Here is a 14,569-nt window from a genome sequence, read left to right as displayed (position 1 = left end):
ATTATACCTGCTCTCAGCTTGAGTGAACCTGCATGCAAACACCCAGTCTCAAACAGATTAGTTGTAAGAACAGTGTGCTCACTATGGAAGCTTCCCTCTCAGAGTAAAATACAGCAATTATGTGATAGATGTAAAATAAACGACAACAACAACAACAAAAAAGTTTTAAAAAGTCACAATTACAAGATTTAAACTTAAACAATGAGAGCTAAAGTTGCAATTATGAGAAAGTCGCAATTGTAAGATATTAAATCACGATTGTGATAAAATCACCAATATGACAACTGAAATGAATATGAAGTTACAATTCTTATATAGAGAATAACAATGAAGTTATGAAGTTGGGATTGTACGATTTAAACTTGCAAATCTTAGATATTAAGTCACAATTGTGATTCACTTTTGGGTAGAAGCAATTGACATGATATAAACTTGCAATTTTAATATACTGCATGAAGTCGTATTTGTGAGATGTGAAGTACCAATTGACATGAAGCCACAATTGAGAGATATAAAGACAATCGTAAGCAATAAAGTGGCAAATGTGAGATATAAAGGTGATTGTGAGATATGAAATAGCATTTCAAAAACTGAATGATAAAAATTAAATTGCGGGACATAAATTCTTAATTGTGAAACATGCAATCACAAGTAATATGAATATAAAGTTGTGTTTGTGAGATATTAAGTCCCAAGTGTGACATATAAATTTGGAATTAATATGAAGTTGTAATTGCTGTAAATGGAGTAGCAATAAGTTATAAAGTTACAATTGTGAAATATGAATTTGCAATTTTGGGATAGAAAGTCTAACTGTTGGCATATGAAGTTGCATTTGTGAGATAAGTAACAACTGCGATATATAAAGTCGCAACTGATATGATATGAAGTTGTAATTGCTGTAAATGAAATAGCAATTGATTTATAAAGTCGCAATCCTGAGATCTGACAGAAAGCCTCAATTGTTAGATATGAAGTCACATTTGTGAGATGTTGCAATTGTGATATATAAAGCAACATTTGTAAGAAATGAAGTGCATTTGTGTAATTTAAGGATGTAATTACACAAAAATAAAGATGCAATTGTGATAAATAAAGTCATAATTTCTTCTTTAGTTTTTGATCTGAGGTAGGAAAAGTCTTCTATAGCTCATTTTTCTCCCAGAGTGCATGAATACCAGGCCAAACTGTGCAAATGGCAAACAACTAAACTGAAACAGTGCTGAAAAAACATATAAACAGCTAAAACAAGAAAAATACTACAGAGAAAGAAAAGTAAGTTTGAAATACTACAGCAATAATACACAGAACAAGAAGTAATTTATTCAACATACCTTCAAGTGGAATATCCAAGGCATTACTCTGATACCTGCAGCTCATATTAAGGCAAGCGCCCAAAAGGAGGAGGATTTTCCGTAGCAACCGCATGACTGGCCAAAGCCTCGGAGGAGAGCGGAGGATGACAGGGAATGCTGCAGTTGCCAGAAGTCAGTGCATCTCACTCCAACACAGACTGGAGTCTCGCTACCTGCACAAAACACAGCATAGATCTTACTGGCACCCGGACGTCAGCTGGAAAACAAGAAATCACTGCCACACACACGCACACCCCCGTGTGTATAAACAATACGCAGACTTCCGAGCAACCATATGCTTACGGTCGGCCCACAACCTCACATTTAAAAACAACCCTGTCACCTGCACAGACACAAAGACTTGTATATTCTCCTCATCTCCTGCTGAGTAACTTGCGTCAATGTCTATCCCAACTTGTGTTTACTTGAAATGCATCTGTGAGAGGAATCTCCATATTAAAGCGCTCTATCACCGAGTCCCCGGAGACATGAATTGTATTTCTGTAAATTGTTTGTCGGTGTATGTGCGGCAGGCGCATTTCTTCCCTCCATTTCCCCTTCGTAACGCTGAATGCGAAAAATGAAACCTTAAAAAAATAAAATAAATGGAGCCCCCCTGCAGTTATGGTAATGTGCAGCAGCTGTTGCAGAAATTATTCAGAATTATGAATTCATGGCACCATAACAGTGACAGATTTTGATTAGCTGGATGCAGTAGAGAGAGCAGAACCACATGGCTGTTAAATCACAAAGCTTGCAGATGTGCTTAAATATGCAGTTAAAAATACGCAGCTTTGTTATACCAAAGTGGATGAACTTTGAGTTAAATGTCATGTTTGCTGCCATTAAAGTCGTCTTGTGCAGTCTCTCGTGATGTCACGTGTGGTAAGGGATCAGTAGTTGCTTTAACCTTTTGGAATCTGGCGCCAGAGAGACATCTGGCTGGAGACAAATAGAGTTCATGCCCATTTTCCCTTCAGATTCATAACAGCGCTGGCCATAAAATGCTGAAGTTGATGGGAGTAACTTTAATGGAGGTCACCTTACATGGTGTACTTGGAATCAGCCTTGTACTTCCAAATCTACAATACGATGTCTGGTGCCTGTTGGTCTACAACACCTATAATTAGGGTCAGAAAGAATCTGTAGATCTGTAGAAAAATCTTCTGTGGAATGGATTTAAAAAAAAAAAAAAATTAAATATGTTGAATGGAGTTGAAAGCACTTATTGGTAGCTGTAAGTAGCCAAATTTGGTTGCCATATTATTTACTGAACTCAAAGCTCGGGGAATGTGTGATGAATGATGAACAGGCATACCAATAGTGGATTCTGTACAAAATATAGTGTCATTTGTATGCATAACAAAAGCACAGAGCAAGGTGTGATGAATGACAAAAAATAGGCATACCGGTTGCTGATTATGTGGAAAAATGTAACCGAAAAATAAAATAATATGAATAGTAAGCATACCAGTAGCAGATTATGTCAAAAAAAGTAAACAAAAAATTTAAAATTAAATAATAATGAGATTAATCACAAAATAATTTTTTTTGACAGTTAAAATAAATAAAATACAATGTTATTTGCATGCAAGACAAACACGCAGACAAGGGATGTGTGGTAAATAACAATTAATGGGCACACCAGTTGCTGATTATGTGCAAAAAATGTAAACTAAAAAATAAATTAAATAAATAGAGAGCGAGATTAATAGTAAATAATGCTGTCAAATTGATTAATCGCGATTAATCAATCCAAAATTAAAGTTTATGTTTACATAATGTGTGTGTATAATATGTATATATAAAAACACACACATACATATTTAAGAAATATTTACATGTGTGTAATACACACATTATGTAAACAAAAGCTTTTATTTTGAATGCAATTAATCATGGTTAATCGATTTGACAGCACTAATCGCAACTTTTAAAATAAAATACATGAAAATACAGTGTTAACCTAATAGAAATTAAACAACCTCAGTATATTATATATCATTTCATATTTTACAATATTTTCTGTCTGCTGTCAGATTCAACATTCAAGTACTGAATGTGATGCACTGTGTCCCATTATTGTGACATTGTATATACATTACTGTGGCTGTTAGTTTGAGGCCTCTAAGAACCAAATTATGATCCATTACCACTGTGTACTTAAGGCACTTAATCCTGAGGGAGTTTGCTTCAGGGGATTGTCCCTGTACTGGAAGTCGATTTGAATAAAATCATCAGTTAAATGAGTACTTACACAGGAAACTTTATCTCAATGGCAGTATTTCTATAGAAATTTTGCAACAGAGTCTCACTGGTGCTCAATAGCCGTTCTCATGTAGGTTAGAGACCCGGGCTCATTAGGTCACTTCCTTTTTGACTTTAATTAGTAGAACACACAATAAAATAGATCCGTGCTTAACTCTGGGAACAAAAGAGTATCAGGGAGAGGGCAGATAGAGAGAGAGAGAGAAAGAAAAAAGGGAGGCTCAACGCTTACAAAATACAACTTTATCAGTCATTTCCACCCCTTCAGGAGCTACATTTTCACAGAAAACCATTGATGACTCTTTGAAACCATATGAGGTCATTTATTCAGGAGTCTAATTAAAGCCCAAAGAGGGATTTGGTTGGAGCAGGACTGTTATGTTCTCTTTATTTCAGCTTTCAGGGCCAGTCATGAGAGATAACCACCCTTCACTGCCTCTCCATTTTAACCCCACCAGCTGCTTCAATCACCACCTTTTCCAGCCAGACTTCTGAAGCCCATCCTCCCCTTAATCTTCTCCTCTGCTTAACAAATCCGATAGGAAACACAGAGGTCAAACACCAGTAAGCGGAGAAGTAATTGAATAATTGACCACTGTGTGAATGAGTCGATTCCCTTCTTTCCTCAGTGGGGGCTCTTGTTTTCTGATGGGCTTGAACTCTGCTCCACATGCCTGCATTTCTTCATAATGGTATTAACTCTGCCAGGGAGAGCTTTTGTGATTTAGTGCTGGTTATGGTGACCCCTGAGATGACCTCTGTGATGTCACTAGAAAGGATGGGTTTCTACACCCCTTGACTGTCACACTGAAAGGCTTGTGGCTACGGTCTGTTGGACTTGGATGCGTTTCTTGGAGCCAAAGACAATGCCTGAGGCTCTACCGCTTGCCCCGAGACTGCTATATCTCCCACAGATGGTGTCTAGCTTTAGAGGCCAGATTAAAATCAAAAGGTAAAGCGCTAAGCTAATTGGATTGTGATTTACTGGCCAGTTTGGTGTGTTACTGGTAGCATATGTTTATCATCCTGATCCAATACAATGCACCCTGGATTGTCACTACTGCACTAGTTCCCTTAGTCCAACTTAAAGGTGCAATATTTACAGTAAGTATTTTCTTATATCCCAGCAACATGACCAGCCCATTACGACAACACTTACTGAGCCAACTTAATCAGATCTGTTTATCTGGCACATAAGCAATAAGGGTTTTTGAGGGAAAAACCTCTATAAGAATGACAACATAAAACCTGAATAGATACAATACTACAAACTAAAAACCAGTATACAGCCTAATTTACATTACTAATATGAAAACATAGTAATGAACAGTATCATTTAACATACATACTGCTGACATCCTATACTTGGGAATCATTTGTTGATCTGTTCATTAACATGAAGCATCGAAACAATTTACTAGACTGAATCTTGTGACTTTACATCACAAAATATGAGAGAGAATCATTTATAATAAATCAGTTCACTAGAATGAATCAGACATTGTACTGCAACATGTGCAAAAGAGTTGTTTCGTACCAACCATGGAAATGTCTTTCCATGTCAACATGATAATGATTTTGCATGTGTAAGAAAGAGTTGTTTAGTACAAACTGATTCACTAGAGTAGGTTACTTTTCATAGCAACATATTTGAGAGCATGAGTTGTTCAGTAAGAACCATTTAATTTCAACAGTTATTTCAATAACAGTATGAGAAAGTAATTTAATATGATCCGATTCACTGAAATACATTAGTCTTTTCAGACTGTAGCATCATATGTGAGAAAGTATTTTAGTTTGAACTGATTCTGTTAAATGAATCAGTCTTTCCGTAACAACATATGTGAGAGAGTGAGTTGTTTAGCATAAACTGATTTACTAGAATGCATCAGACTTTCGATTGCAACATATATGAGAGAGTCATTTAGTATGAATAGATTAACAAGAACGATTCAGATTTTCTACCACTATGTGTGAAAGAGAGAGTTATTCAGTACAAACCAATTCACTTGAATGAATCACACTTTCCAACACAACATATGAAACACACACTGCGACTCACTGGAAAAAGTAGCAAAGTATTGGATAAGAGAGAGAGTCACTTAGTATGATTCAGTCACAAAAATAAATAACTTTGCATGTGTAAGAAAGAGTTGTTTAGTACAAACTGATTCACTAGAATAGATTACTTTCCAAAGCAACATATTCGTGAACGTGAGCCATTTAACATGAACCAATTAATGAATCAGACTTACAATTTCAACATATAGTATGAGAAAGTAATTTTTACTATGAACCGATTAACTGAAATGTGAAAGAGAGAAACTGATTTACTTGAATCAATCCAACTTTCCAACATTACTTATAGTATGAGAGAGTAATTTAGTATGAACCGATTCACTGAAATGCATTAGTCTTTTCAAACTGTACCAACATATGTGAAAAAATATTTTTGTTTGAACTGATTCAGTAAAATGTATCAGTCTTTCCATGACAATGTATGTGAGAGAATAAGTTTTTTAGTACAAACTGATTCACTAGAATCCATCAGACTTTCCATTGCAACATATATGAGAAATTCATTTAGTATGAATCTACTGACAAGAACAAATCAGACTTTCCATCACTATATGTGAAAGAAAGTGTTAATCAATTCAAACTGATTGACTTGAATGAATCAGACTTTCCAACACAACATACAAAAGTCACTATATTGCTACTCACTGGAAAAAGTAGCTAAATATTGGAAAAGTGACACTTCTTTATTTTAAAACCAAGAGAACAGTCACACTACTGAAAAATACAATTAAGTTAGTAGCTTTGCCACTTCGCTTAGTTCCTCACTAACATTGTAAATCACAAATCATACTGAGCCTCTTGTCATAAAATGTCTTCATAGGAATATTCAAAGCCAGACTGCCTGAAGGCCTATGAAAGAGCATTCCAGTTATAAATAAATCATAAATCTGGCACTTACAAACAGATCAGCATGAATCAGATCGACTCTATCCACTTGTAAGTGGATTTGTAAGGAAATGACAACATTGCAACCAAAGAGTGCTCCTCTAAACGTTTCAATCTGCAACATTCACCCTAACAAAGCTCATCCCCATACAGCCTACCTAAGAAATACCCTGTAAACAACAAAGTGGGACTTTCTTAACAACTACAGCCCGCTCCTAATCCCCACATCTCAGTCTAATGATACTGGCAAGGGGTAAAAGCTGCCCAGCGTGGGAAGGTCTGCGTGAACTCTGACCTGGCATTGCCTGGGCAAAGCGGTCCAGAGTAAGAGCCAGAGGAGGAGGAGAAGCTAGAATCTGGGCCGAGAGAAATCAAGTGCAAGCTTTTCTCCCCAATTGACTGATGGCGTCCTGCCCCTCGCGCACTCGCCTCGCCCACCGTGAAGACTCATTTAGCATGGCGGATAAGCGTAAATCAGGACAGTGAAAAAAATAGGAAGCAAACTGGCAGTGGAAGGGAGGCAGTTGCCTTTCAACTCTTTGAGGAAAAACAATCACGTCCATTCCTCACAACAGGATCTGTCACTGCCAAAACATCGCCATTTGTCTGGTTATTACTGGCTGTATTTGAATAAATAACTAGCAGAAGTGCATCTGATGCATGATTCATCTACACATTACTGGATATTAACCAATATCAGTGATTGATTGATTTATTAGTATCAGCATTGGATATTTATCACCCAGTATTGTATATTTAATCATTTTTGCCAATTTCAAGATTTAAAATAGCATCTAAATCTATCAAAGAGTTTTTATTTTCTTCAGTGAAACAAAAAAAGAAGACATTTTGTAGAAAGTTGGAATCCAAACAACATCAGATTCCACTGACTTTCATTGTACAAGATAATTTTCAAAATATCTTTTGTGTTCCTATATGAATACATGTTTGAAATGACACAAAGGTGAGTAAATTTTAGCCAAACTTTAATGTTTGGGTGAACTATCCCTTTAAGAGTGTACAATGGCACTTTTAACAGCTGGCAAGGAAAACGTCAATGCTAGCAAAGCTGCCTGTTTACAGTAATTCTACTTCAAATGGTCTCAAAACCATTGCATTGTCAATAAGTAGACGGATATCTGCTATTCAGCACACGCTCAGCATTTAAGTGCCTTTTAGTATGAAAACTTCGCATTCACACTGTGAAGGCCACTAATGGGATTAGCTCCATCCCTGTCTTGTCAAACTGGATTAATATATTCTGTTGCCTGAAGAGTCTTGATGGATGTGCATCCTTCTCAAACCTTTGGATAAGAGCCTGATTCTGATTTAATCTCTCTAGCACATTTAAAAAATTGGTGAGATTACCCACACTAAAGAGCAATTAGCAAATTCTCCTCATTTTGTGCTCTAATTAGAGTGTTTCATCCATTTAGTCTTTTTAATCTCTTGTTTAGCTTGATTACAGTGTGAATAAAATCAGAAAATGCATATGTTAAATGTTACATTTAGGCAACATATTTTCAGCAGCAACAATATATTCTATGAAAGAGGATATATGTTAAATGCACTCTATACTTGTTTTATTTTAATATATTTTAGAATACAATTTATCTCTAAATTTTCAGCAGCTATTACTCCACTTCATATCTTTTAATCGTAAAACATCTGCGATTCACAATTCTAACACTTTAAGATGCTGCTAAACTGTTAAAAATCAGTATAAATACTGCATAAGTACCACCTTCAACAGGCATCAGCTACACAACATATATTATTAAAACTTCTGTTCCGGCAAAGCAGAGACACGACTCAAAAATGAGATTCAAACATGTAAGCGATATTAAATAATAACTATGGCTAACTGAGATTTGACTCAGTTTCAGTCTCTTTTAACATGCATGCCAGAGACTGAACGGTTCAATTACCAACCCATCAATAATACAGCAGCCTGAACAAGGCTTCGAGGGGGGGAATGGGATGGGACAGGGGGACAAATGAGGAGGAATGCAAGGACGCTTTGCGCTTGGAGGTAGAAAGCATGCATTTGGGCAAGAATAGAAAAGATGTGGGCAGGTGGAAGACAGTTTTGGAATAGGATAGTGGGAAGCAGAAGTCATAAACCGTCTCTGTCGTTGACAGGGAATGGGAGAGGGATGTGGGAGTGAATGAAGGAGACAGAACGTAGATGGATGGGGGCGAGGGATGGCGTGGGTGTGGATCATGAACTTGCCGTACGGAGAAGTGGAGAGATTGTTTTTTGATGGAGTGGGAGAGTGGATGAGCAAAACGTAGAATGACGTGCAGGCGTATTGACGGAGACGTACAGATAGATTATGAAGCGGCGAGAGACGAAGAAGCGTGAAAAGAGATGAGAAAAAAGAGCGAGAGAAGTATAATCAATGAAAAGAGCTCCTAACCTCAAGTCCCTATTGGAGAGATGGCGGATGACCTTGTGACCCTGTGAACTGCTATGACAGAGATTAACGTGTCTCTGGTCAACAATGCAATTTATTTTAAAAGTGCCATCAAACCAAGACCAGTTCCTGGTCTTCAACCTGTTACAGGCTTTTCTTGATTTTATGGAGTGGGTTCCCTAGTGGAAAAGGTCTCACTTCCTCTCATAAATGTTCTTGTCAGGGCAAAAATACACACCAGGTGAATAACCAAAGGACAGATAAATTACAGCCCATACTGTTTTCGTTTCTCATGTCTGCTTTTAAAATGTGTATCTGTACTATTAATGTTTTCTAACAAGTTGACAAGTCTATTAAATCTAACAAATAAGTGTTTTAGAACAAATGAATGTTCACTAAAGTCTCTCAATGTTGAAACATATGAATGCTTTCCTTCCTTTAAAAACTATAAAGTGAGCAAACAGAGTTTAAATGTGGGTTGTAAAGGAATATTTCATAAGTTTGAACAAACAAACATAGCAAGACTCAGAACGTCCCAAAATGAGACTTAAAGGAGAAGTTCACTTCAAGAACAAAAAGATGTTCAATGTCTTTCTTTCTTCAGTCGATAAGAAAGTATGTTTCTTGAGGAAAACATTTCAGGAATTATCTCCGTAACGTTGCTCCCATGTTTGAACTTCCAAAATGCGGTTTAAATGCAGCTTCAAATGGATCTAAACAATCCCAGCCTGAGGAAGAAGGGTCTTATCTAGCAAAACGATTGGTCATTTTCTAAACAAATTGACAATTCATATACTTTTTAACTTCAAATGCTCATCTTGTCTAGGTCTGCATGAACTGTGTTTCTGATCCGGATCAATACAGTTAGGGTATGTCGGAAAACTCCCATCTCGTTTCTTCCCCAACTTCAAAATCGCCCTACATTGCTGCAGAAGTACCGACCCAGTGTTCACCAATTGAACATGCAAAGAAGATCAAACGCCCCTTACAAAAAAAGGTAAAACAGCGACGTAGGACGATTTTGACGTTGAAGAAGAAAACGGGATGGGTGTTTTTCGACATACCCTAACTGTATTGACCCGGATTACACAGACTACCCATGCGCATTCCAGAGATGAGACAAGATGAGCATTTGAGGTTAAAAGTATATAAACTGTCAATTTGTTTTGATATGACCAATCGCTTTGCTAGATAAGACCCTTCTTCCTCAGCTGGGATCGTTTAGAGCAATTTGAAGCTGCATTTAAACTGTATTTTGGAAGTTCAAACTTGGGGGCACCATTGAAGTCCACTATATAGAGACAATTCCTGAAATGTTTTCCTTAAGAAGCATAATTTCTTTACGATTGAAGAAAGAAAGACATGAACATTTTGGATGACAAAGGGGTGAGTAAATTATCTGTACATTTTGTTCTGGAAGTGAACTTCTCCTTTAATGATTCATTTAATGAGCAAACTGAATTAATTTGTTTAAGAATTAACTGAGTAAGGGAACTGCAGGGCATGTTGTTCATTCAAGATCAAGCATGTGAGCAAATTTTCAATAAATGACTGACTCACTCATAACACCTAAAAGACCCACTGGCATAATAGTTCATTTAATGAATCTTTTTTTGTGAACACATTCAAAAGAGTCACTTAGATGTATCAAAGTCCTCAGCACTACTCTGCTGGATCAGATTCCCTCCTTCAGCCCCTCACAAGTCTCAGTTGTATCCAAATTACGATACATTTACATCATCTACTCAAGTCCAACCGCCAACTGTTTACAGCCGTAAATATATAACGACCCAGGAGAAGGTACAAGCTTCACTGTTTTATTCTTTTTTTTTTTTTTTTTTGGTTTTACTACCAAAACAAAACACATACAGACTGGCACTTTCTTCTGTCTGCTGCAAAACAAATGAAAGAGAAACAAACAATGTTGCTTGCGAAAAGCAATTTAAGTCAAAAAAGCGGTAATAAGAAATGCATTATACTCAGTAGTGATTCATTTCTGCAAATTAGTCCAGACTGCATTTCTACCAACCAAACGAACTGAACTGTGACGTATCGGATACACACAAAAAGCTGCAAAGTTCAAGTACCCTAAAATACAGAAGGCGTCTTGCATTGCCGGTCAGTATTTCACAACTTATTTAAAAATAAGTTCATGACCAGAATGCAATGTTCTACAGATGTGTTGTTGCTCGGGAATGCATAGAGCCCAATCTGAGAGCGAGAAAGAAACAAATTGTCCGCACGGCTAAGGTCACAGAAGACGGCTGTGAAGAATGAAAGAGATCGTTCAAATGCTTGGCAATCACAGATGTGCTGTCAAGTAGGGAGGAGGGGGAGGGAGAGACATAGAGAGCGTAAAAATGTCCCTATGTGTGCCATTTCAAGTACACGTGAGAGGGAACTGGCTGAGTGAGAAATTCCCTTTTGTGTCTCAGCTTTTATAATATTTTTTTTCATTACCCTCTTTCTTTGAAGTCTTTGAGATGAGTGGAAGTCTACGTGCCCTGGACAGTGATCATATTAGGCTGTTATCCGTGTTGAGTGGCCTGAAGTAGAGGGGATTGTAAGCAGGCACACCAGGGGGACAGGAGTGTTATTTTGTGGGAACTGACACAGCAAGAGCCCTGGCTACGTTCATTCAGATCTGACGGATGTTGGCAATCTCCCAGGATGAAACTTGGCTATAGCCAGACAAGATAAATGGAACTTGTGCCCAAGATTATCTTCTTCCCCTGACAAATCTAAAGCTAATTTACTTTTTTCCTCTTGTAGGCAGAATTTTTTATTCCTAAGGCAAAGAAATATCTAGTGTTTGTCATAGAGTAAATACCACACTAATTCCCCTGTATTTTTCCCAAACAATGGCACACCTGTGTCTATTGACTTTTGTGCTGTGTAGAAGGTGATTCATATGTGCTATTAATATAGAACATGTTACAACTTGTTCCTTAACATCTGGATAATCTCATTTTAAATAAGCTATTTGACAGTTATGTCGGAAGCACTAAAACAATCTGGGTTTCTTTACCATTTCAGTGCTAAGATAAACCACTGACCTTTTTATCAACTTGTTACAAAACAGAACACGACACTAAGTTGTAAACGGCTATTTCCAGTGCAGTTTTAAACCATTTTGAGATAATTCTATTTAGACAAAAACTGCAAAATCCAAAAAAGTTGCTTATTGGACACACTTTCATGACCTCAACTCCAACGCCAAACATGAAATTTTCCATTATTTGTGTAGCAATGTTTTCCTGCCAAACAAAATTTTCCGGGTTTCCATGTTTTCACTATTTTATGCTCGGGGGCACTATTACGCATCTCTTGAATGAGTTCAGAATCTCTCGATCAAAAACACAGGTGAGAAAGACACAAAAATGAGTGATATTATATGTAAGTAGATGCATATGAAAAATAATCACCAACAATAAACAGCATATAAATGAAAACTGCCCAATGTTACAGAGTGAAATGTTGATCCAAGAAGTGGTAAAGGACTGTGAAGTTTTGAAGGTGCTGATAGAAGCGATCTACTGCATCTTTGCTTCGATCATTGTACTTAAAATGATCCAGATGTAGTCTTTGATAAAATGTGATTTTCTCAGCTTTTTGCTTAAAATGTTGCTTTTTTATAAAGCTTACCTACAAGTGTTGATAAACAAGAGTGACTGAAGCCAGAATAAAACTGATTTTCTTGTTTTACAGTAGACTGTTCTTTATTTTGCTGTATTGCATGTTCAGATATGAAATTTTGTAAAAATGATCAAAAATGCTGACAATTGTTTTTCAAAAATGCTGGCGGGGAAAGAGTTAAGATCCATACAGAAAATTCCAAAGAGTAAAGAACGAAAAAAACCCATTTCCAGATCCACTCTTATACTAAATAACCAACATTATAACAAAAAAATGCATTAAAAAACACAAAAACAGGTTGAACCCTCATGCTCTGTTAAAAATCGACTTTACTGTTTTTATGTTCAGGGTCTCAGAGACCTTAAGAATGCACGTGTACAAATAATTATAATTATTTATTGAAAGTATTAACTTTAAATTAAACACTTATTTTTAAGTTGGCAGTAGGCAGATTTTACTATTTTACTAGTTTTAAGCCAGTTAAACCACAAAGTTGACATGCACTTTTCAGAAATGTAACATTGTTTCTATTAGAGGAAAATTTAGGCTCAAAATTAGTTGTTTACCTGTACAGAAGCATTTGAAAAATCATTACATTTATTCAATTATATACATCCAGAAAGTGATCTCTAAGAACACAAGCGTAAGATGTTCAAAGCATGTTAGCAGTTAAAATTTAGTTTTTAATTAATTCTCATAACAGATTAAGAAAGTCATTAACAATAACAGTCTCCTTCATTATAAAGTATATTTTCCCAACAGAACAGAACATAAGAGTTAATAAGCCAAAACATTAATATGAGCATCAAATAAAAACTAATATTCATCTGACATGGACATTAGTCACAAGAAACATGCAGGAAAATAAATTGTAAAAGAAATAGCAGCACTTAATATTAAATCCTATAAGCACTGGATAAAAAGAAAATCATTTTGCATATCACACACTGCTTCACTGTCCCTCTATAGACTCTGTAACGCACGTGCGGGGATCACGGCACACACTACTACAGTAGTAATTCCCTTTACCGGCTTGCTTTTATATCAAGCTCAGACAAACCCATCAAACAGAAGCCTAAATACTCACAGGAATCTTCCTCATTCTTGTCCGCTCGTCCTTAAAAAGACAGACGAACCTTCCTCTTCTGCTCAGTCTAATCCCAAAGGCGTGAAACGTGAAGAGTGCTGAGGAAATCCAGAGAAACGTCTACCACAGCAGACGCGGGAGAGAAGCCCCGCCACTAGCGCGCGGAACGGTGCGGAGCGAGAGAGGCACTGGGGAGACATATGCTGCCAAAGCCTCTCGCCTGGCAAAGAAGCTCATTAAACGAGTGACAATCACTCCCACAAAGCCAGATCTGAGCGCTTTTCACATGGAGTGTACAAAGAAGGAGAGATACATAGAGAGAGAGAATGAATGAGTGAGAGAGAATGAAAGAGAGTAAAGGAATTCTGGACGGAAGAAGTTGCATTTAAACCACTCATGCATGGGGAGACTTGTCCATGTTTTGTGCTGCGGATGTCAAGATGCGTGTTTTGCCTTTTGTAACACTGTCACTATGGTTAAATAGGGTTAATCTGGAGTTTACTTCAGTTGATATTAAAAAGAAAGGGGAAATTACATTTTTCATACACCTGTATTTCTGAGAAAGCTAATAGTTTTAAACTATGAAGACAAGGTGAGCAGCGCTTGCTGGTACAAGAGTAGCCATTATGATGTTCTGGGTGATTGCAAGGGCGTTGCTATGCAGTTGCTAAGGTGTTCAATATGGTTTGTAGTTGCTATGCGATTACTAGTGTGCTGCTAGGTTGTACTGGGTGATCAAAAGAGCCCATCCATAAGTCTATGATATGATGGTCTACAGATATGGGTTGAGTCACTGCTTTAAGTAGGGCCCTATGAAATCTGTTTTATTTTTTCCCAAATTC

General features: G+C 36.9%; 1 protein-coding gene across 9 annotated transcripts in view; it reads right to left on the bottom strand.

Moving 5' to 3' along the window:
• chl1b (cell adhesion molecule L1-like b) overlaps window positions 1-14,569 on the bottom strand; it is a 98,199-nt gene that overhangs the window by 38,438 nt on the left and 45,192 nt on the right. For 4 of the 9 annotated variants that reach the window (XM_051112133.1, XM_051112136.1, XM_051112135.1 and 1 more), the window contains exons 1-2: window positions 13,728-14,010; window positions 1,335-1,528 (exon numbers count right to left, since the gene is read on the bottom strand). In XM_051112133.1, the coding sequence (XP_050968090.1) occupies window positions 1,335-1,428 (94 nt within the window). In that variant the 5' untranslated portion in view covers window positions 1,429-1,528; window positions 13,728-14,010. Of the gene's footprint in view, window positions 1-1,334; window positions 1,529-13,727; window positions 14,013-14,569 lie in introns of those variants that run through there. The other 5 variants (XM_051112139.1, XM_051112141.1, XM_051112138.1 and 2 more) reach the window with 4 other exon arrangements.

This window comes from Labeo rohita, chromosome 6 (assembly GCF_022985175.1).
Source record: "Labeo rohita strain BAU-BD-2019 chromosome 6, IGBB_LRoh.1.0, whole genome shotgun sequence".
Classification (NCBI taxonomy): Eukaryota; Metazoa; Chordata; class Actinopteri; order Cypriniformes; family Cyprinidae; genus Labeo; species Labeo rohita.
This window is presented reverse-complemented; position numbering and strand designations above follow the sequence as displayed.